Raw genomic sequence first — 23057 nt, 5'->3', positions numbered from 1 at the left:
GTCTCAGGATAGGCATGGAGCTTATTTTTTTTTTCCTTTGAGTGATTATTTTTGCAGGACTTGGTTTCTGTCTCCATTAAGTGAAGGAATGGGTAAATAGACAGCCAAAATACTCCCTCTGTGAATATTGTTACCATACCTGTGCAAGTCTCAGCACAGAGGATGTGTTGTAAATGTTAAATATCGTCTGTGGGGAAGATCTGTTTGTGCTGTTCCTTACACGAGGTTTAGAGAAGTCTAAGTGTCCTGTGGAGGTAAGTGAAATTTTCCACAATGCAGTAAAACAAATAAAGCATACAATGCAAGTCAGTGTTTTGATAGATGATAATACAACCAGATTAAATATATTGAATCTTTTTAAAAATATGATTGAGAGAAGAGGGGAAGGAGCAGAAAGGGAGAAGCGAAAGAAGAGGGGTGGAAATTCCATCTATTGGTGTACTCTCCAATGGTCCACAGCACTCAGGACCGAGATGGGACAAAGCCAGGTTCCATGAACTCCACCCATGTCTCCCACACGAGTGGCAGGAACTCAAGTACTTGGATCATCACCTAATGCTTCCCAGACATCTTATCACAGAGATGGATTGAACACAGAGGAACCAGGACTCAAAATGACACTGAGGTGTGGATGTTCCGAGCAGTGTCTTGGCCTGCTGCGTCACAATGCCTGCTCTAGATTCCCTCTTTAAACATAAGAAGATAACAGACATTGCAGCTAAGACAGTTTATAAACAGAATCACAAAGAGACAAAATATCTCAGAAGAAGTCCTGATCAAAAGACTTTTACAAAGTCCTATAGCCTGATTCTCCACATCATTGTGACAATATCTGATATGATTGTTTCTCTTGGTTGTGTTTTCTTAGATAAACACATAAAATTAGAGTTTGCCTGAATTTGGGGTGTCAGTTATGGTTATGCTGGGACGTCAGGGGGAAAAGGGGGAATCACAACCTGGGGCAGTGACTGTGGAGAAATTGAGGATTGTATTATCCTGAAGTGATTACTGCACTCCACCCACACCACCGCCTGGAGATGGTAAGCCTGTATTTCTCTTCCCAATCTATGCCACATTCTTATGTGTGACACTCTCGGTTTAAGCCAGCTTCAGATGTCAGCTAAATGCTAACTTAGGCAATCACTCAAAACTTTATTCTTTGTTTTAGACAAAGATCTCCTTAGTCTAAAAAGAAGTCTATTTGCAATTTTCCAAACCTAGGTGGATCTCCTAGTCTAACGGGTCTCAACCTTTAACATGTGTCAGAATGACCCTGAAAGCTAGTTACAGCACGGTCAGCTGGTCCCCATCTCCCGGAGATTCTGGATCAGGAGGTGTGAGACAGGGCTCAGAATGTCCAGCCTAATCAGCGTCAAGCAGGGCTAGATGCTGGTTGGAGGATCATACAATAAGAACCACTTTCTGAAATGCTTGTTAGATACGAGCCTTGTGAGACTTGCTGTACAGCAGATTGTTTTTTTTTTTTTTTAATATATATATTTATTATTTAACTTCAGTAATTACATTGTATTATGTGACACAATTACATAGATACTTGGGTTCTCCCCACCCCTCCCCAAACCCTCCCACCATGGTGGATTCCTCCACCTTGTTGCATAACCACAGCTCAAGTTCAGTTGAGATTCCCCCATTTCAAGCGTATTCCAAACATAGAGTCCAGCATCTTATTGTCCAGTCAAGTCCAACGGCTTCTTAGGTATACCCTCTCTGGTCTGAAGACAGAGCCAGCAGAGCATCATCCCAGTCAATTGAAAGCTCCAACATACCATCAGCAAAAATTTACATCATTATGGAATTAATTGACATAGTAATGAGTAACCAACATGTTAAAAGTAAATGCGAGTTCCCAGTCACCTTCTGTGACCACCTCACCTATACTTCAATCTTAGTTTATACACAACATATAACATTCAAAACATAACATGTTATACATAACATCATATCATCTTAAATTAAGGCAAACATGTGGTATTTAACCTTTTGGGATTGGCTCATTTCCCTTAGCATTATGGTTTCCAGTTTGGCCCATTTGGCCACAAAGAACTGCATTTTGTTTTTTTTAATAGCTGAGTAGTATTCCATGGAGTAGATGAACCATAGCTTTCTTATCCAATCCTCTGTTGATGGGCATTTTGGTTGCTTCCATGTTTTTGCAATTACTGATTGTGCTGCTATGAGCATAGGAGTGCATGTTGGTTTCTCATAAAACAAGTGTTTTGGATATATTCCTAGGAGTGCTATTGCTGGATCATACGGTATGTTGAATTTGAGTTGTTTGAATATTCTCCATACTGATTTCCATAGAGGCTGTACCAGCCTGCAGCCCCACCAGCAGTGGAGTAGGGTTCCCTTTTCCCCGCAACCTCGCCAACAGCAGATTGTTAACCACATCATAGTTTAGAAGTTTTCCTCAAGTTTTGATTATTAAAAGTTCATATTAAAAGCAGATCTCATTTAGCAGATCATGCATATGATCTGAAGTTCTCTAACATGCTACCGGATACACCAATCTGGCTGGGAAGCCATACTTGGTATTTATGTTCTGAACTTTATTGCTGGTGCATTTCTTTTCATGAAGTTATATTTGCCAATATCATTACCTGCCCTGTTCCATGCCATCCAGGATCAGGTCTCCAAACCCCTAGCCTCCTTCACCAAGAACTTCATAGCCATGCAACATAGTCCGTTCTTGTTTCCACAAACCAAATGCCTGTTCTCTTGTGCTTAAAGTATTGAGACTTCATAGCATTTTGTCTGTCTTTACTGTATATCATTTCCCTCACTCAGGATAGCAGTAAAATTACTTGTATTCAAACTTAATTGCTCTATCAGATGTTCCTTATTCTGGTGTATGATAAAGAGACATTTTTTCATAGTACCTGTTGCTCTTCCTTTATATACTTCCCTTGACGTGTCTGTTTATTTAATATACTCACCATGACAGCATTCTCAGCAACTGCTGCCAAAACTTTCACACAGTAAAAGTAAATATGCAGTATGTATATTATTTCGTGAGGTTATTCTTTTATTAATTTTGCATTCATAATTGTCAAAAGCCTGGATCCACTTCCTCTTTGTTTTAGTATTCCTCAAGCTGGCAATGACATTTCGGTCCTCCTGCCAAAGGGATTCTCTTGGAGTTTGAAGGTTTCCTCAGTCCTGAGATTTATGAAAAACTTTGAGAATCCCTCTTTGGATCTCCTTAGTCTTCACACTGTAGATGATGGGGTTGAGCATGGGAGGCACAAATAGGTAGACATTGGACATCATGACGTGAACAACAGGTGGAGCACTTTTCCAGAAGCGGTGGATCATGGAGACAGCAATGATGGGCACATAGAAGGCCAGCACTGCACAGATGTGTGACATGCAGGTGTTGAGTGCCTTGAGTCTCTGCTCCTGGGATGCGATGGCCAGCACAGCTCTCAAAATCAATGCATAGGAAAGTAGGATGAAAGTTGAATCCACACCATAAGTGAAAATCACCACAAAGAGCCCATAAATATTGTTAACATGGATATCTCCACATGCCACTTTCATGAGGTCTGGATGGAGGCAGTATGAGTGGTGTAAAACATTGCCCTTGCAGAAAGGAAGTCTTTTCACAAGAAATGGAAAAGGGAAAAGAGTGGTGAAACTCTTGGTAAGGATGCCCAGTCCCATAGTCAAGATCCGGCTGTTGGTAAGAACAGTAGCATAATGCAGTGGATCACAAATAGCCACAAAACGATCAAAGCTCATAGCCAGTAGGATGCCTGATTCCATGAAAGAGAATGTGTGAATAAAAAACATTTGCACCAGGCAGGCATCAAAGCCAATCTGAGGATAGTTGAAGCAGAAGGTTGCAAGTACAGTGGGAAGAGTGGAAAGGGAAACACCCAGATCGTTGAGAGAGAGCATCGAGAGAAAGTAGTACATGGGCTGGTGCAGAGCAGGTTCTCGAACCACCAAAGCAAGGATGCTGAGGTTGCCTACAATGGAGATCAGGTAGAGGATGCAGAAAACTAGAGCAACCCACGCTTGGCCTGTCTGCATCCCAGGAATGCCTGTCAGCAGGAGTGTTGCTGGCTGGAAAGGGGTGCCATTGAGGCCCAGCATGGCAAGCTGGTGGGAGTATATGCAGGGAGATGGCTCAAAAGGAGGTGTTGGGGGAGTTCTTCACTTTCTTTTTTCAGATATCCTGTCTCCAATAAAAGGTAAGAGATTGAAAAGGTTTGTCAGTGTTCCTACTTCCTCTACTACAATGAGTTCCTGGCTTTTATTAATGTCTGTACCAAAAAGGCCCACCTCTACCTGAGCTGTCATAAAAACTGTGAAGTTCAAATGATCAAATGGAATAACACGCACAGGCAACAAGGTAATTCAGAACATAAATAAACTCCTCTAATTCTAACTTTATCCTGCAACATTCCTTTACCTTCCTGTCTTGCTTGAAAATTATATCCTGGGAATTTTAAGAAGACAAAATTAGGATAGACTGAGAAGAGGCAACAGTTGCCCAGGCCTTTGAGAAATGTTCGGTAGATAGCATATGTGGAATATATACAGCTATAAAATGACCTTTAGTTACCTTTAAAATCTCCAAAATATCAAATTTCAAATAATCTTTAAAACCTCTGAAATATCAAATAACCTTTACTGGGACTTCACTTCAGTCTCCCAGTCTCAATCAATAACTGTTCCTAAACTTGTCAACAAAAATGATTCTAATTTACTCTTCAAATGAGATCCCTCATTGGAATCCTAAATTCAAGGTTTTATAGTCTAACTCTCCAGCCCTCTTATTTTATTAATCCCATGCACTTGCTCTTGAGTTGCCATGATTCTTCAAGGTTTGTCTAGTCCACTTGTCTGTTATCTCTTTTTCCTTTACTTTCTTCTGGCTAGACTTCTGAAAAGGTTGCCATCTTCATCTGCTCTTTGCTTCTCTTTCATATCCATGTGGTTTGTCCCAAACTTTTGTAAATTCTAGAATCAACCGGGTGTGCAGCTGGTTTAAACCAAAGCAGCAAGTATTCTATTGGAACCAAGAAACAAAGGAGAGAATGATTACTGCTGTGGAAGTTTTAAGCTTATTCACACTTGCATATGTTGTTATTCCCATTTGCCTGTGAAACATCTGCCTCTCATTCTCCCCAGAAGGCCTCTGCATTCGAAAGTCCATTTTTTCCAGCTCCTTCAGAGACCTCTTCCATCGGTCCATTGCATTGTGTCTTCAGTCCCTTTCTCTTCCTGCGTTTTCCCCCTCAGGTAATGAGCACATGCCAGGCCATCCCATCCAAAAATGTTCTAGTCTTTCCTGATTAACTGCCTCTCCATCACTTTAAATTCCTAGGAAAATCTCTTGAGCTGCTATCTCTCCAGATACTAAAGATGATTACCGCTGCTTTATCTGTTTATGTGTGTGCTGCTCCACTTGTGTCAAACATACTCAATGTCGGGATTCCGTCTCAGCAACCTGCCTTCTGTCACTGTTAGTTTCATTGAATTGTGCCTTCCATACTCTCACCCTCCAAACTGAAACACCTTTCCCTTTAGTGACTAGTGATTTCTTGTCCCTAGTCTCATGCCAATCTTCACTGCTAATCCATTTACTCCTATTGAGTTCTTTATTAGAAACTCCTTCTTCCTTCTAGGGCGCTATAATCACCAAATTTTCTTCCTTCCTTGATTTCTCTCTGAAATTCTTTTCCCCCCAACCCATGCTTAAAGTCAATGTATCAAGAAGTGTTTTTTAGATCCAATCTGTCCAGATTTGTATTCTTTGTATTATCTCTAACACTTTCTCTGAGTCCTGAAGACATCCAGACCCTTGGGGGGGGGTAATAACAGATACTATGAACTCTTCTCAAAGATAGTTCTGCTCCACTATCTATAATAATATTCCAGGGCTAATTGAGGTAGTCTACAAAGGCAGTATCTCATCTATGCTGCACAATCCCCTCAGTTAGAAAAAAGCTTTGAAAATTTCTCTCCCACTCCCGGATCCTCACCAAGGACTATCAGCACAGAGGCACCTAGGACTACATCCCAACTGCCAAGGAGACCACGAAGAACTGGAATGCCTTCGGAGGCCAAGAACTCTGAGGTCATCCCCACCCCATTTGGATCTACCACATGGGATGGAAGAAGCCCAAACCTTTCCTTGGAGGATCCAAGGTATTCGGAACAACAGCCAGGAGCCCTGAGTGGTCCGCAGAAAAAAGAACAGTAAGCTTCCTTCAGGACTCGAGAGAGGATCTTTCTCTGGTCCTTGCTTATTCCAACTTTGGATCCCCACCCTATCTTGCAGTGACCATCAGGGTCACTCCGGAGCCCCCCACTTCAAGACACACACACATACACACACACACACTAGAACAGACAGACAAAGAACAACAAGGAAAGCTTGGAACCAGACAAGAAATGGTCAGTGTGGACTCATTCATGCCTTACTAGGTAGGACACAAAGATTAGTTACTCCTCACAAGGGTATTGAAGATTTCTCTGCACACCCCTCCTAAAACTGTTCTGCACCTAAACTATTGACATATGCCTTGTTAGAGTTATAAGCCAGATTCGACTATCCCAAAATCTGCCAAGTTCAGCAAAATTAAGCTTCAACGCTATAAACTGCTGAACGCTAAAATGAAAATAGCCATGAGACAGCTGAATAGTACCCTATAGCCATTTTAAGGTGTATAGCAGCCGGTTCTGTGTATAAATTAAAATTGAAATCTCAATGAAGTAGTCACAAGATGTAGTTAAGAACTTGCATTTTTTAACGTATTTATTACTCAATATCATGTCAATTAATTCCATAATGTTGTAAATTGTTGTTGACGTTATGTTGTGGCTTTTAATTGATCAGGATGATATTCTGCCAGCTCTGCTTTCAGACCAGCAATGGTCTCCCCAAGAAACTGTTGAATTTATCTGGGCAATAAGATGCTGGACCTTATGTTTGGTATATTCTTGCAATGAAAGAATCTTGACTGAATTTGAACTGTAATACTGCAACAAGGTGGAGGAATCCACCATGGAAGGGGTTGAGGGAATCCCAGAGCCTATGAGACAGTGTTACATAATGCAATGTAATCAATAAAAAAAAGAAGAAAAAAAAAAGAAAATTTCTCTCCCAAGGAGACTAATGTCCAACCACTACCCAACAACCAATTTTACTGTTTATTTATTTTGTCCATGGATCCATTCACTGAAAAGTACCAGAAAATAATATGTTTTATCCTTTCACATTAAAGTTACACCACAGTCATAGATATTCCCTCACACACAAGCAGGCATTGTTACAACTCACATCCTTGTTTATACAAATACTACAGAATTTGGGAATATTCCTAGCTCTTCATTTTCAACCACATGATGTCTCAAATCATACAACCTTCAGAAAACAATTTACTAACACATACATACACATGGTATCACAAATGCATCATCATTATCAAAATCACACTAATAATTCAATTGTATTTCTACGACATGCTGAAAACTCAGTGAAATTTGAAGACCAATAACTATGTAAAGATTGTCAACAACAACACAATAAAATAGATTTAAAAAAAAAAAAAAGAAAAGAAAAGAAAGGAAAACAACATGGAAAAAAAAAAAAAGAAATTTGAAGACCAAAATGCTGAATGAACAGTTCATTTGGTTTCGCGATTTTTGTCCTGTTGCACATTTAAAAGTTTAGTATAGGATTCAATAGTTCAAACTAAGAATTTTTTAAGAGAAATAGAAAACAACTTCAGAGGAAACTCTAGAGCTAATATATTAGATCCTTAGCCAAACAGCATACAGTTTGGTATTAGGGTTTGAGTCAGATAATTTGGAAGCAGAATCTGTGCTCCTGGCTTTGGAACGGGGCAGATACAGCTTGCATTTGGAGAGGAGATTTAACAATCACAATTTGCCTGGCATCTCAAAAACCTGGGCAAAACCTGATGTTAGAGTTAGAGAAAGCACATTTAGGAAGTCTAAAAGAAGGGGAACTCACTGGGGTAGGATATGCTGCCTTCTCCCAGCAGCTGGCCGTGCTTCAGCCAGCAAAGCGGCATCGGTCCATCATTCTAGGATTCAAATTTATGCATATCTCATGATCCCAGGGCTCATTTGCATCTGGTTGGAGGGGGAGCGTGGGTGTTAGTTGAGATCAAGCTATCAGTAAATAGTGAGCTGAGTCATTGGACAATTGCTCCTAAGAGAATTTTCTTGGCCCCATCACCCCTGGTGTCATCATCCTACACACTGGTATGGCAATTACACCTTGATTTGAGAATGCAAACACATACACACAGTACACACACACAGACATGGACACCTTGAGATCCCCACAGATACACCTCTACATATATACACATGCAGCTTTATTTTTCTAAACAATCACATTTCATTTTTCAATAAACACAAATATGGATATGACCATGCAATTTCTCAACGTTCTAGTCACTCATTATGCATCTTACAAACTCGGTGTCAGATACAATATCACTTTAAAGTTCTTTTCTTCTGTGTGTTTGAATATTTTGTGATATTAGGAAATTTGTTTAAAATAAGAAAAAGATGAAGATAAAAGCTATTCTTTCTCATTTACACATTAATTATAGCAATGAAAATCCAATCTAATACAAGAGATCCAAAGTTTCAATTCAAACAAAACTTGTGTATATGTTATATGATCTATGTTATGTCATGGAACAAATTTACTGAATTTGGTATAACTGATGTCTTTTCACGTGATTGAAAGTAGCAGCCAATTTTCTCATTTATAACATGGTTTGTCCAAGATTAAATAACCACGTTCAACAAATTAGCACTCTTTGTCATAATATGTCCCATTTGAGACATCTATTTCTTTCCTTACAAAGCTTTCTTCCAAGGTCACAGATCCAATTCAGCTATAATTGATAGCAATCATTACTTTCACGAAAAGTAACAGAATGAAAGAGAATCAGTTCTGTTTGAGTGGGTTAGATTTTAGAGGGAGTAGGATTAGATCATTAGATCCTGATGAAATCTCGCTATCAGTTTATACGACAGAATTTCTACTCCTGAGAAGCTTAAAGGTTCAATTATGCCTGACTCAGATGACAGTGAGCCAACACTTCACACTAGAATGGGATTGTGGATGAAAGCTCAAGGGAGATCGCCATGTTACAACGCTAGTAACAATATAAAAGTTAGGTGAATGAATTGGGCATTATTCAATGGGGGTTTTCCCTGTGTACCTTCAAATTCACTTGCCACTCTTAGGATTTCCCCTACATCACAGGTCTCAAATGATTACTTGAAGCCCCTTGCAAAGTCACAGGCCATCTGACTTTCAGATGGATTCAGCCATTTGGAAACATTTACAGTTAAAGGTGTGGCTCTAACTCCAATTCCCTGTCACAGCTAGAGTCTCTGTTTTGGGGTGCACTCTTCCCTAGCTGCCAGTGTCACCTTGCTAGTAGCTCTGGCAAGGCTACCCTTGAGGCTTCAGCCCCTGGGTGGTTGGAACACCCACCGTCGCAAACATCTAGCCTGAATTGCCTCTGAAATTTACATAAACACTCTCCATTATTAAATGAATTTTGTTTTATTTTCATTTATATGATGATCCTCATTCTCAATCCCACTTTCTGACCCTACTTTCCTTTCTCCAGTGCAGACCACCTTTCTTTAGCCAACCAGTTCCCAAGATCTAATATCAGAGAGCCCTAAGGGGCTGAGATAAAGGAGAGGAATTCCAACTCCCTTTTCTGTTACCTTAGCAACACTGTCTTCACTCGCACACCGGGGTTTACTTCAGTGACACTAGTTAAATTTTATTTTGCAGCTTCCAGCACTCCCTGAATAAACATTTCATTAACTTCCTAAAATAGCTCCAAGCAAACCAGAAAAGCCTCCCTCCAAACTCCTGTCTCAGGAAAGTAAATATAAACCATGGAGGAGTGCCCCTCCGAGTGCTTCAGACCCAGAAGCATCTAAGCAGTGCACACTCCTTTTAGCTTTACAGCATTCCTCTCCCAAGCTGGTAGGCCTTAGTGATTCCAAATCCCTCTCCCGGTTTCTCCAACTCTCCAGCTAGAAGCTACTTCTAGTTGCTATATCTAATGACGCATTTATATTCTGATTTTGTATTATATGCTCTCAAATAGTGACTAAACAACTTCTTATACTAATTTTTTTGACTAAAGGGATTGCTGTGGCTCTTCCATTCTGATTGGCCTATAACTGAATCCTAGGTTTGCTTTTTAGGTTATGTTGTGACAGATAACGTTTGAATTCTACAGAGTCACAAAGCATGATGCACTTGCATGTTGGAATTAAAAAGCAAACCTCAAATTGATTTTTTTTTTAAAAGTGCCTTCTGTCACGGCAGGAAGATAGATCAAGAGATTATTCGTGCTTTTCAGGAGAGCATGCGTTGTGATCAAGGAAGCCTGCACATTTCCTGGATCAACTACATGCTAAAGACACCTGGCCAGGTGTTGCCTCAGATGCTCATATTGAAGATATTCTACTAGGGCAGCTGGGTTGCAAATATTAAAAAGCAAGCATGCAGAGTAAACATATGAACTTGGATGAAACAAATAAAAAACAATTAAAAGATGAGAATTTACTTAAATAATTTCTGAAAGTGTTAAATGTCAAAAGAATCAGCTTTAAATTTTAATAAGCTCAACAAACATGATAACAACTAAATGTAGTTGAATGAATTATGATTTTTTTTTTTTAATTTTCTCATCCCTTTCTTCCGAAAGCCATGGTTAGAAACCGGGAGATGGAAGAAAAGGAAAGTCTTTGATTTTGAAGACTGAGTGCTTTAATATTGCATGATATTAATATTCTAATTGTTTACCACAGTATATTTTATTGTGTGAATGTAACCAAAAATCAAATGAACTGAGTTTAATTTGGTAATAAAGAACTACTCCCAATACACTTAAGGGGATAAGATAAATTTTTTTAAAAATTTCATGTTCTGATGGCACCTTATTTTGGCTTACATATTACACTGGTGTCACTTGGAAAGTAAGGGGCTGTGTCCTATAGTACCTGCCCATCTATCACCACACAGTGTCTTGTGTTGTATGGATAACTGATCTAGCAGACTGCTGGAGCAGTTAAAAGTGCACGTATCTTTTCTCAGTCTCCATTAAGGACTTTGAGAGATTAAATCCTCCCTAAAGAATTTTCAGGCACAACATCAGCACCACTCCTCTCTCCCCTGGGCTCAGAACGAGACTTAAAAGAGCCAGGCAGGAATTCAGCAGACGGAGAGGACAGCCTGTTCTGCCGGGTGTCTCATCAATCTGCCCTGTGGTGAGTTTTGGTGCTCTGGACGGGTGAACCAGGTGATCCTCCTAAAGCCTTCTCCCAGAAAGGGTTAGGCCTGCAAGGATCCGCACCAGATGAAGAGGGAGAAGCTGGATGGGAGTTTCTGAGAAGAGCATCTTAGCAGAAGGAGAGGAGCAGGCAGAAAATTCCAGATTTGATTTCTCATTCTGCTGCTGCCATCTAATGATAGTGAGAATCTGGGTGGCTCACTGCACCTCTCTAGATTACTTTCTTGTCATATTCTATTTTTGTGGGGCATCAAACTGTAAAAGATGCAATTTCTAGAAGTCATTGACATTGCTGCAAATTCTGGGAAGGAAGCAGAACTCAGAACACAGAAATCTAAGCCTGAAATGGTCACAACCTCTTATTATTGAATGACCCAAACTAACAACAGAAACACACGTGCAGTCTCATTTAGTATTCTTTTACAAATTCTGAGTTGTCAAAGCAGCTAAGAAGAATAGCAAGAACGAGCTAATCATAAACTTCACATGAACTATCAGCAGCTTCCTATTTCTGATATTTTGCTAGACATGAGAACAAAAGATTTGCAGATATGGGCTAGTGGTCAGCTTTATGTGAATTATGAACAGGTAGCTATTTCTAGTCTTTGGTTTCCAGGAAATAGATTCAAAGCTGTTGTGCTTACACATGCCTCTTTTTACCCCTCCAACCTTGTCTCGTCCTCGTTTCTACCTCCTTTCAGGATCCTAGCAGCATTCGCGGCAGAATAAGATAAAAGCACACCAGAGCTATTAAAGGATCTTAGAGAATGTCTTTTCAAAAGCTGTAAAGAAGATATGGGTCTAAAAATGTATTTTGCCAGATCATGTAGCCAGGAAGTAACCGAGCTAGTTTAAATCTCAGGAATCCTGACACAGCCAGCATCATTCCCCTACACTGCCCTGGTTGCTGTATGTTCCCAATAATTTAAAGTGTCTCTATCCCATGAGCAGAATAAATTAAAATCAGTTTGGAGACAGGTAACTTTGGTTTCATTTTTTTTTACATGTATCTGACTTCAGCTATTTATCTATTCAAGGATACATGAGAGATCAGACAGAAATTACATAATGCATGTTTCTATTTTCCCCCTTTGCCTCCCCCTTGAACATCCTGATGATGCCTCAGAGACATGGGTGAGTGAACAGAGTCTTGCAGGCAAGAAAATCTCACTTGGCCTGCTTCCACATCTCTCAAGGATTACATGAGAAAACAGTAATAAAGTTCTTTGCAGAATAACTGGTGTATAGCATGTGTTAAATAAGAATTCATTTTTTCTCTCTGTAATCCTTTATTCACAGCTATCTAGACAACCTACAACGTCAACAGCCCCAGTTCATCAGAAAAAGTGTAACCCTAAGATTGTCAGGCATTCTTCCCACAAATTTTGAAACTCAGGTTCCTGGATCTATAATGACTTTGGCTGTGGCATGCACAGGATGCTGCTTTTGCCTATTTTTCTCTTTCCTTTCTGTTTCCTCGTTGTTAGCTCAGTTCTCTTCTGTATCTTCTGATTTCCTGCTATGAGGCTCACCATGAAAAATGGGGATGAAAGCATGAGGTACAAGAGACAAACAAGGCAGCTCAGTGTTGATTCCCACGGAACCGTGGTTCTAGAAATGTCACAAGCAGGCACGGGCTAAGGTTTAAGACTAGACAGACGTGATCAATGTCACAGAGCAGGGCTTGCTCACTTGCTGGGAACTGCAGTGCAGGCAATTTTAGTACTCCCTGGGAAAACTCAGGCATGCTCCCCCAAACAGGCAATGTTGCATTGCAAACCAATTCAGGGACTCTCTAACTTTCAGATACTTACAACTCGGTTCCGCTGTGTCCTTCATTTCCATCAAAAAAGAAGTTGGTAGAGTTTGTTAGATGTTGAAAATGAATGAGGAGGGGAAAACAGTAGTATGTATGTCTGGAGTTCTCCTATGAGTGTGGTACCTGGTAAACCTGAAACATATGTGCCAACTGCAAAGATTTCTGGCTTTCTCTACCCTCAGCCATCACGAGGGAATGAACATGAGAACATTTGCAGAATAGCCAAATGATAAGAAAAACAAGTATCTACAAACATAATCTCCCTCACAGAGAAATGACTGTGGAACTTAATAATATATGTGCAGTGCCAATATGAAAAAAAAGAAACTGTGCGTAAACAAAACATGACAATCTGACAGTCTGCCAGCATGTGAGTAGGCATGTTATAAACAAATCCTTGTACACCTAAATGCCTGTGCATACAGAAATATTGTCAGTATGTCCATGAGGCTGAGAGTACGAGCAGGCAAGAAGTACACTTCAAGAGTGTATGTAAAACAAAAGAGTACATGTATCAGGACTGGCACGATGGCTCAGTGTCTAAATCCTCACCGGACACACGCCAGGATGCCACATGGGTGCCAATTCACATCCCGGCTGCTCCACTTCCCATCCAGCTCCCTGCTTGTGGCCTGGGAAAGCAGTGAGGGTGGCCCAGGGCCTTGGGATCCTGCATCCATGTGAGAGACCTGGAGGAGGCTCCTGGCTCCTGACTTAGGATTGGCTCAGCTCCTGTCAAGGTAGCCACTTGGGAGTAAACCAGCAGATGAAAGATCTTTCTTTCTGTCTATCCTTCTCTCAATAAATCTGCCTTTCCAATAAAAGTAAATAAATCTTTAAAAAATTTTTTAAAAGCATAGGTATCAAAAGGGAGGATATTATATGTTTGTACAATCAGGGTAAGGTTGTGAGGAAGAGAGTTGCTATGTGAGTGAGAGCTTGGTCAGAGTGTGCATGGGGTCTACCAGAAGATTGTGAGGGTAGGTACCTGAATGAGTCTTTCTAACAGCGAGTATTTTGAGAACACCTACGACTCTGTAAGTCTGTGGAAGTCTGGAGCAACGCCCTCCCATGGACTGACAGTGGATCTAAAATGTTTACAGATGAGCTGATAGCTTTTCTGAAAGATTTGCATCTTTCTACAAATGTATGACTTTTTTGCTTTTATTTCTGTCTTTTTTTCTTCAAAGCAACTCTGCAAATGAAAATCCCTGAGTCTGCCTTCCACATACTACTGCTCCTGGCCTTTCCAGGCAAGAATACATCATATCTCAAGTCAGCTATGGGAAATTCTCTCATTAGTTAGTGGCTCAACGATGTTAAACATATGAAATATTTGGAAACTTTCAGAAACTGTTAGTGACTCAAACTCTGTATTTCCTTCTCTGATAACCACTTATTAATTGACTTAACACATTTCCACTGAATAATGCTTTTAAAATCCATAAAAGTTATGGAAAACGTGGTTAAAACACTTTCTTTGTAATTAATTGATATTTTAATGAAATTGTCAATGTGTTTCTCCTAGAATAAAGGGAAATATTAGCCTGTCCTGTACCCTGATGTGAATGCATCAATTCCAATTGTATAGATATTATCACTCAAAGTTCTTTATTCATATTTATTTCATCATAATTCCTAGTTCTTTATCCTCTAGTAAGTGCAACTCTTAACATTCTTCGAGTCAGAAGATCTGACCTTGTTATGGGGTTGTTTAATGTCACTCATCCTGCTTCTTTCCTCTTGACTGGTATCCCTGGTCTGGAGCGTTCTCACCCCTGGTTGGCAGGACCTCTCTGCCTGATGTATGTTGTGGCCCTTGGAGGAAACACAGTAATCTTGCAGGCTGTGCGCCTTGAGCCCAGTCTCCATGCACCTATGTACTATTTTCTGTCTATGTTGTCCTTTAGTGATGTGTTCATGTCTATGGCTACACTGCCAACTGTACTCAGAACCTTCTGCCTCAATGCCCGCAACATTTCATTTGATGCCTGCCTAATCCAGATGTTTCTCATTCACTCCTTCTCCATGATGGAGTCGGGAATTCTACTGGCCATGAGTTTTGACCGCTATGTGGCCATTTGCAATCCATTGCGCTATGCTACTGTGCTCACCAACGACGTAATTGCTGGGATGGGTTTAGCTGTGACAGCTAGGAGCTTCATTACCCTCTTTCCCCTTCCATTTCTGATCAAGAGATTGCCTATCTGCAGATCCAATGTCCTTTCCCACTCCTACTGTCTGCACCCAGATATGATGAAGCTCGCCTGTGCTGATATTACCATCAACAGCATCTACGGACTCTTTGTACTTGTGTCCACCTTTGGCATGGATCTCCTTTTCATCTTCCTCTCCTATGTGCTCATTCTTCATTCTGTGATGACCATCGCTTCCCGTGAGGAACGCCTCAAAGCTCTCAATACATGTGTGTCACATATCCTGGCAGTACTGGCATTCTATGTGCCAATGATTGGGGTCTCCGCAGTGCACCGTTTTGGGAAGAATGCTCCACGCTACTTGCATGTCCTCATGTCCAACGTGTACCTCTTCGTTCCCCCTGTACTCAATCCTCTCATTTATAGCGCCAAGACAAAGGAGATCCGCCGGGCAGTGGTCCGCATGTTTCAACGCATCAAAAAGTGACTTTCATAGACTCTCATAAACGGAGCTATCATTATCACCATTATCATCACTTTCATCATCATAATAATTATTATCACCATAGGGTATAAAATAGAAGTGTACACTGGGGGAAGAATTATAAGGCTAGGAATTAAAACATGAAAATCATAACAAAAGACAAGAAGATCCAAATGAATGGTACACTTAGTAAATACAAATAAAAGTCAAAGATAAATGCCCAAGCCATTGTAGGACTGCATAACCTTCAGAGGCTGATTAATCTGAGCTAGGAATCATTTTCTTCAACAATGAATTTTACTAATATAATTATCTATGCATTAAATCCTTAAATGTTTCACTTAACAGCCATTAAAATCTTATAAGGCACACAAAATTGGGTTAATTATTCTGTATTAGTGTGCCCTTCAACTACTAGAAATACTGTATCTTTGTCTAAAGGGCTTAACTATTAACATGACCATTTCTGTGCTTGCTTTTCATAGCACTATTATTTTCAAATACTCATATACTGCTCCTACATCACAAAATAAAATGCAATGTGTTTTCAAAACTCACATCAACATATATGAACAAATATGGCTGAGAAAAATTGATAGATGCTAACATTTAGAAATATCCCCAGACTCCTCTCTCACCTTTGGTCTGCTTGACACTCAACATTCAAATCACCTCACAAGGAAAACACTGCTCAGTATTTACAACACCTGAAAGAGCTGAGCCATAACACTTTGTCAAGAAAACATAATGCTAAGGGCATTTCTTCTCTTTCTGCTCCCTTGATAGAAACTAAATTTTCTTGGGGATGATTTGGTAGCATACTAATTCTCCATCTGCAGTGCCAGCATCCCACCCATATGAGGGCCAGTTTGAGTCCCTGCTGCTCCATTTCTGATCCAGTTAAATGCTTCTGGCCTGGGAAAACAGTAGAGGGAGCCCCAGAAGTCTTGGTGCACCCACATGGGAGACCTGGGGAAAAAAACTCCTGGCTTTGAATTAGTTCAGTATCAGCCATTGTGATCATTTGAGGGATGAATCAGTGGGTGGAAGATCTGTGTGTGTGTGTCCTCCTCTCTCTGTAACTCTCATTTGCAAGCAAATAAATAGGTCTTTTAAAAAAGGAGAAAATATTCAAGAGATACCCAATGAAGTCTCATCTAATAATTTATCAGGAAAAAAATGCCCTGGAACATCAAAAGGAAGAAAATTCAAATTATCTAGAGTTTTTCTATAGATACAAAACTGTATTTTTGAAATGCATGAAGTGTCAGCTATGGAGGGAACTATTTCAGAATGGACATAATGCAAATGTTACAAGACAAATTTCCAAAACTACTCATGAGTACAAAACAGACTCAGTAGGTGCCTGGCCCACAGATGAGTTTGGTTTTAGGGAAATGATTTAATAACATAACTCAACGTGACTTCAAACAGTAGCTAATTATCTTGTGATCTGCGGTGGAGTACAATATTCTGTCGATTAAACGCCATTTTTCTTCATATAGAAGACAGTTTCTCAACAACAAAGAATAATTCAGAGTGGGCGTTTGACACAATGACTTGTGTTTCTACTTGGGAAGCTACATGCCATACTGGAGTTGCAGTCCAGCTGCTGTTCACACAGCTCTGGGAACAGCAGACTGTGGTTCAAGTGCTTGAGTCTCCATTATCCTCCTAAGAAGCACAGCTGCAGTTCTGGCCTCCTGGCTTCAACTTGGCCCAGCCCTTGGTGTTGCACAGAAAAGGTCAGAAAATTTGCCAGAAAATGTCTCCCTAGTCTCTCTTGTCTGTCTCTTCTTCTACCTCTCTGCCTCCCAAATAAAATGAAAATGAAGGATTTCTGAATGATTTTTAAAATGATGATTTTGACATTATGTTATTTTAATTTCAAAGGAAGACACCCGTGCAAAGACAAGACTTAAGGAAGCTAAGAACACTGACTACTTGCCAGATCATAGAAAAGGAGACATCCTTTTGACAAAATGACCCTGACCTTGAAATCCAAGGGCATAAAGAGAAAGGGCCAGAAGCAAGGAAACACGAGCTTCCTCTAAGAGTTTCAGGGTCCTTTCCACGTTACTTTCTCTTTCCTTTCTGCATCACCCATTAGAAGAGCCACTGCTGAGTATCATCCCAGTCAAATAAAAGCACTAACATACCATCTGCAACAATTGACATCGTTATGGAATTAATTGACATGGTATTGAGCAGTCAACATGTTAAAAATAAATGCGGGGCCCGGCAGCGTGGCCTAGCGGCTAAAGTCCTCGCCTTGAAAGCCCCGGGATCCCATATGGGCGCCGGTTCTAATCCCGGCAGCTCCACTTCCCATCCAGCTCCCTGCTTGTGGCCTGGGAAAGCAGTCGAGGATGGCCCAATGCATTGGGACACTGCACCCATGTGGGAGACCCGGAGGAGGTTCCAGGTTCCCGGCTTCGGATCGGCACGCATCGGCCCGTTGCGGCTCACTTGGGGAGTGAATCTTCAGACGGAAGATCTTCCTCTCTGTCTCTCCTCCTCTGTGTATATCTGGCTGTAATAAAATGAATAAATCTTTAAAAAAAATAAATAAATGCGGTTTCTTAACCACTTTCTGTGACCCCCCATTCACAGTTCAATTTTAGTTTATGCACGACATATGACATAACATCCATGGGGGGAGGGTGGAGGGAGAATCCCAGATTCTATGTAATTACAACACAATGTAATTAATGAATAAATTTAATAATAAAAAAAAAAGAGCCACTGCTTTTCAGAGGCTAAGGGAGAGAGTGTTGTGTTTTTTTCCTCTCCGGAAGAAGCCTTGGAGCACCACTTGCAGCTATCATCTCAGGGACCTGAAGTAAATTTTAGTTTCTGAGCTGGGACTGCATATTTGCCACCTTTTGATCGCTCTACTTTTCTTTGAATCAATTCTTTCCCTCGTGATATGGCAAAAACTCATGAATCCAGCCTAGAAAAAAAAGATACAAAGAGAAACTCTCCTACTCATTTTTGAGGAACTTCTTAGGCTTTGCTTCTAACCTGGGCAAAGTCATCTATCATTTATAGAAAATAGAAAAATAATAAACAGCATCATTCTATGTTGTCTTTTCATGCACGAGTGCATTTTGTATCCTCCGGGGTCAGTGCTGGGTAGGTTAGTAGGAAGCGAGAGGAGGAACTAGGAAAGACAGTATTGATAGGAGACGTTTTCCACCTCTGTGACCCATGGATAAGGGCCAGGATAACTGCAATCTAATAGAGAATGAAAAAAATACAAATCCATATTACTTGGACTTCAATTAAACTGATTTGTTTGTGAACCCAGGGAATGGCACTCAGAAAAGAATCCTTGACGGAAAAGGTCAATGCTCACGTATCCATGTAGGGTTAAGTATCAGCTTTCTTTTCTAAACACCTAAAGTGATCTCCATACACAATAGCTCTGTTTAGGACAAGATTTATTTGTTTTTTAATTATTTCCATAAAGTGATTAAAGTTCATGTATTTTGTATTTAGATTTTTATATGTAGATTTTTGTATGATTTTTTGTAACTTTTGTATGTACTTTTTGTATGATTTTTTGTATTTTTATATGATTTTTGTGTGATTTTTATGTAGATTTTTTTCTATTTAGATTTTTATGTTTAGATTTAGGACCATAGTGATGGTTACCATTCTACCCCACTTCCCATCAATGTTCCCACTTTCCCTCCTCATTTTTTGTTTCATGTTTACAATGATATATTGTCAGATTGTTTTATTTTAAAAGCTTAACGCTTTGCTAAGAAAAAAGAATTCAACAGAGAGTAAGTAGATTGCTTTGCTCTTGAACGTACACTTCAGTTGAGTGCACAGAGTTTTTCACACTATGTTTTATATGATAATAAATGAAGAACGGGGCACAGGGAGTTTATCTCAAGCTGTAGCTGCAAGGGCAGTCCCTCAGGAGACTGTCCAGTTATCCAGAGGACAGATTTTCTAACTGTGCTCTAGACCATCGTTGCTTTCTTGCAGTGTCAGATAAAAAGGGATCTGTGCTGTTTGAACATTTCAGCACAGATAACTAATAGACCCCAAACAACTGAGTAGAGCATTGGCTTCTAAATTCAGGCGATTCTCTTAGAAACAACAAGCAATTTATAAGGTGAGCCGTCACTCAGTGAGTTACCACCTTCCTAACTTGAAACAACTGCTCAGGAATCGGCCAAGGAATTGTCTACTATACATTTAGAGGGAAACTGTTATGTATGTTGATCTGAATATCAGAAACTAAGATTTGATTTGATTTCATGTTTTTATTAAAATACTTTATTTATTAATCAAATATTTATTTAAAACCAAGGAGAATGTGCCATCCTAGTTCAAAACAAAGATATCTGTCCATATGAAAATTTTACTATACTAAAAGAGACGTCGAATTAACTTCCAACATAACAACAGTAAAATATGTAGAGCTAATCTATTCAAAATGCTTATTAAGTACATAATTAAAAGCCCACCTGAAAACAAAAATGGCAATGATCTCTATCCTTAGGAATTCTAATTTCTGCAAGCGGATCATAAGCAATAGGTAAATCACACAGTACGTTATAAATAGTTACAAATATAATCTGAATCCAAAACAAAGAGAAATGTCCAAAATGTATTTTCTTTCTTTCTAAAATTTAAAATGCCTTCTTACAGAAGAAATTACAGAAGCAATGTTTATTCTACTGATGATCCATTTATTCCCCAAAATAGTATGAAATGCCTTTTCGTTATGGAAGTATGGAATCATGGCAGCCAGTGGTAGGAACACAGTCCTGGCCCTTTATATTTGCCCAAGAATTGAATGATGAAGACAAAAATCTGGAAAAACATGTATCATCTGCAGAGTTAATAAGGTTAATAACTTAATAGCCACTTTTTTAAGACTCTTTTAAAAACGTTTGCTTAGTCAGCCACAGGCTTCTGAAGTCCAAACCATTGTATCTAACGGGAAGGATGGAGGAAGGGTTGCTAAATTTGCTGCTATTGAGGCTTTTCATGTTCACTAGGACAAATGTATTAACTGAGCCAGGGGGATGATGTCAGGGGAAATGTTTCCTCATTCCCCCAGCTCTCCTCCTAGGACAACCTGGGTGAAGGAACTGCCTGTTTGACAAGAATGTTTAACTCCATGGTGTCCTTTCAACCCTAAGTTTATGGACTATCCTTAATGTTCCAATGTCCAAAACATGAAAACCACTGTAAGGAAGAAAATGCACCGTATCCAATATCTTAATAATAGGACATAAAATACTCCACAGGCTTCTGTGGCAGAATCTGTTTTTGCCAGACCAGAAATTCTTCCCCCTTCTGGTGCTAGCACCCACTTTTCCTTTGGCAAGGCACTCCCTGCATCCCACATGCTGGGACTGCCAATCAAGTGACCCAACTCCTTTGGACAAGTTGTGCGCCTGAGAATTCAGCCAAGCTGGGCTGATTCTCTTGTTACTTGAATCTTTTTTTTTTTATTAATTATTTTGCAATATGTGACAGTTTCATAGGCTCTGGGAATCCCCCCAACTCCCCCTCCCTCTCCCCCTCCCCCCTGGTGGATTCCTCCACCTTGATGCAGTGTTACTTGAATCTTGAACAGGGTGACTCAAGGTCACTACACATTTATAGCCAAGCCTTTCTGATGACAGAATCTGAAGAAAGTGCCTATTAGTTTCTGTCCATCTTGACACCTAACTAAATAACTTGAAGGTATCTTGAAGTCTAACGAGGCTACCCTATGCATTCTTCCAGCAAAATTAATTTCACATTTTTTAGTAAACTGGGGGTGTGGCTTTTGTTCAAATATATAGTATAGTTTTATTTATTTTTATTGCAAAGTCAGAAATACAGCAGAGAGAAGGAGAGACAGAGAGGAACATCTTCCATCCAATGATTCACTCCCCAAGTGACCACAACAGCCGGTGCTGCGCCTATCCGAAGCCAGGAGCCAGGAACCTCTTCCGGGTCTCCCATACGGGTTCAGGATCCCAAGGCTTTGGGCCGTCCTCGACTGCTCTCCCAGGCCACAAGCAGGGAGCTGGATGGGAAGTGGGGCTGCTGGGATTAGAACCGGTGCCCATATGGGACCCTGGCGCTTTCAAGGCAAGGACTTCAGCCACTAGGCCACGCTGCCAGGCCCAAAGGTCATTTTTAAAAGCTTAAAATATGCTGAAATCTGTAAGGTGAACTCTAATATTCAGCTATCGCTACACTAGCATTTCAGTTAATTTGAAAATATGTGGCTGTAAAAATGAAAAGAAAAATAAGAAAAGGAGAAGGAGTGTGAGGGAGGAAGAGTGATAAGTATCATTATGCTCTCAAAAGTGAATATACGAAACACAAAAATTTGTTCTCTTTATATAAATTCAAAAAAAAAAAAAAAGAAACTGAATGTCTCCCCCCTCACTGATGTGACTACAAGGGTCATTGGTTAACCTTTGTCCTTGATGGCTTTTTCATTCTTGCTTATGATTCCTCACAGATTTCACTAATATTCCCTTGTTATCCCTCCATAAAAATACAGTTAAAATTTGGTTTTCTAGGATGATTAGGAGGAAGAGGACTCACTAGGTTTTTCAGTTTTTTTAGTTCTAAGACTCTGCTGTTTTGCAAAAAAGCTCAAAACAACAACTTTCTGGACTCTGCTGTGTGTTAGAGATAAGGGTAGTCTTTCAGGATACGTTGCTCCATCTCTCCCAGTCCTAGACCTTACAGGCCTTGCTTATGTCTGGCACACCAACTCCAGAAATCATGTTAAGCTCTTGCAACATTTCTATGCATCTGCTTCCTCTCTTTGTCCTGGATTAGAACCTTCTGTCTCTCTTAAGTGATTTTTTTACCCACTTCCTAGGGTATCTTTTCGAATAAGGCTGTATATTTTAGGAAGATTTGCACATCACAGAACATTAACACATTTCTGAGTCTTTCAGATGCTTAGGACTGTGAGCAGTGTCTGATCCTCTCATTCACCAGGACTTGGAGAAGGTGAGGGTTACTTTCAGTTTCACCAATCTCAAAGCCATCTACCCAATTTCTACTCAGAATATGGATCTCCTAAAGGAGGCAAGTGTATTTCTAAGGTATTTGAAAGGATATTTGTCACTTAGCATGGTTGAAACCCAATCACTGCCAGCACACTGCCCAGTGAAAGGCCCTGTATCACCCTCTTGCTTCTATTAAGTGCCAGCCTGCTAGTGTACACTTCAGTGTGCTTGCTTGAGTTCCTTCCTCTTAGTGAGCGTTACTCT

General features: G+C 40.1%; 3 protein-coding genes across 4 annotated transcripts in view; 1 reads left to right on the top strand and 2 right to left on the bottom strand.

Moving 5' to 3' along the window:
- Positions 1-23057, bottom strand: part of LOC101531597 (olfactory receptor 51I2-like) — a 50172-nt gene that overhangs the window by 22829 nt on the left and 4286 nt on the right. The window lies entirely within an intron of this gene.
- On the bottom strand, positions 3171-4155 carry LOC101531110 (olfactory receptor 51I1). The gene has a single exon (XM_004589967.2). It carries the CDS (start codon positions 4117-4119, stop codon positions 3175-3177), a length of 945 nt encoding a protein of 314 aa, XP_004590024.2. The 5' UTR covers positions 4120-4155; the 3' UTR covers positions 3171-3174.
- Positions 14869-15807, top strand: LOC101531362 (olfactory receptor 51I2). Its single transcript, XM_004589968.2, has one exon. It carries the CDS (start codon positions 14869-14871, stop codon positions 15805-15807), a length of 939 nt encoding a protein of 312 aa, XP_004590025.1.

The sequence above is a fragment of the Ochotona princeps genome, chromosome 4 (assembly GCF_030435755.1).
Source record: "Ochotona princeps isolate mOchPri1 chromosome 4, mOchPri1.hap1, whole genome shotgun sequence".
NCBI classification, from domain to species: Eukaryota; Metazoa; Chordata; class Mammalia; order Lagomorpha; family Ochotonidae; genus Ochotona; species Ochotona princeps.
The sequence above is the reverse complement of the archived record's forward strand: the minus strand, read 5'-3'. Positions and strand labels throughout refer to the sequence as shown.

What these genes read in the sequence shown, in the direction of transcription:
- LOC101531110 (XM_004589967.2), bottom strand. Translation starts at nt 4,119, where the DNA reads ATGCTGGGCCTCAATGGCACCCCTTTCCAGCCAGCAACACTCCTGCTG.
- LOC101531362 (XM_004589968.2), top strand. Translation starts at nt 14,869, where the DNA reads ATGGGGTTGTTTAATGTCACTCATCCTGCTTCTTTCCTCTTGACTGGT.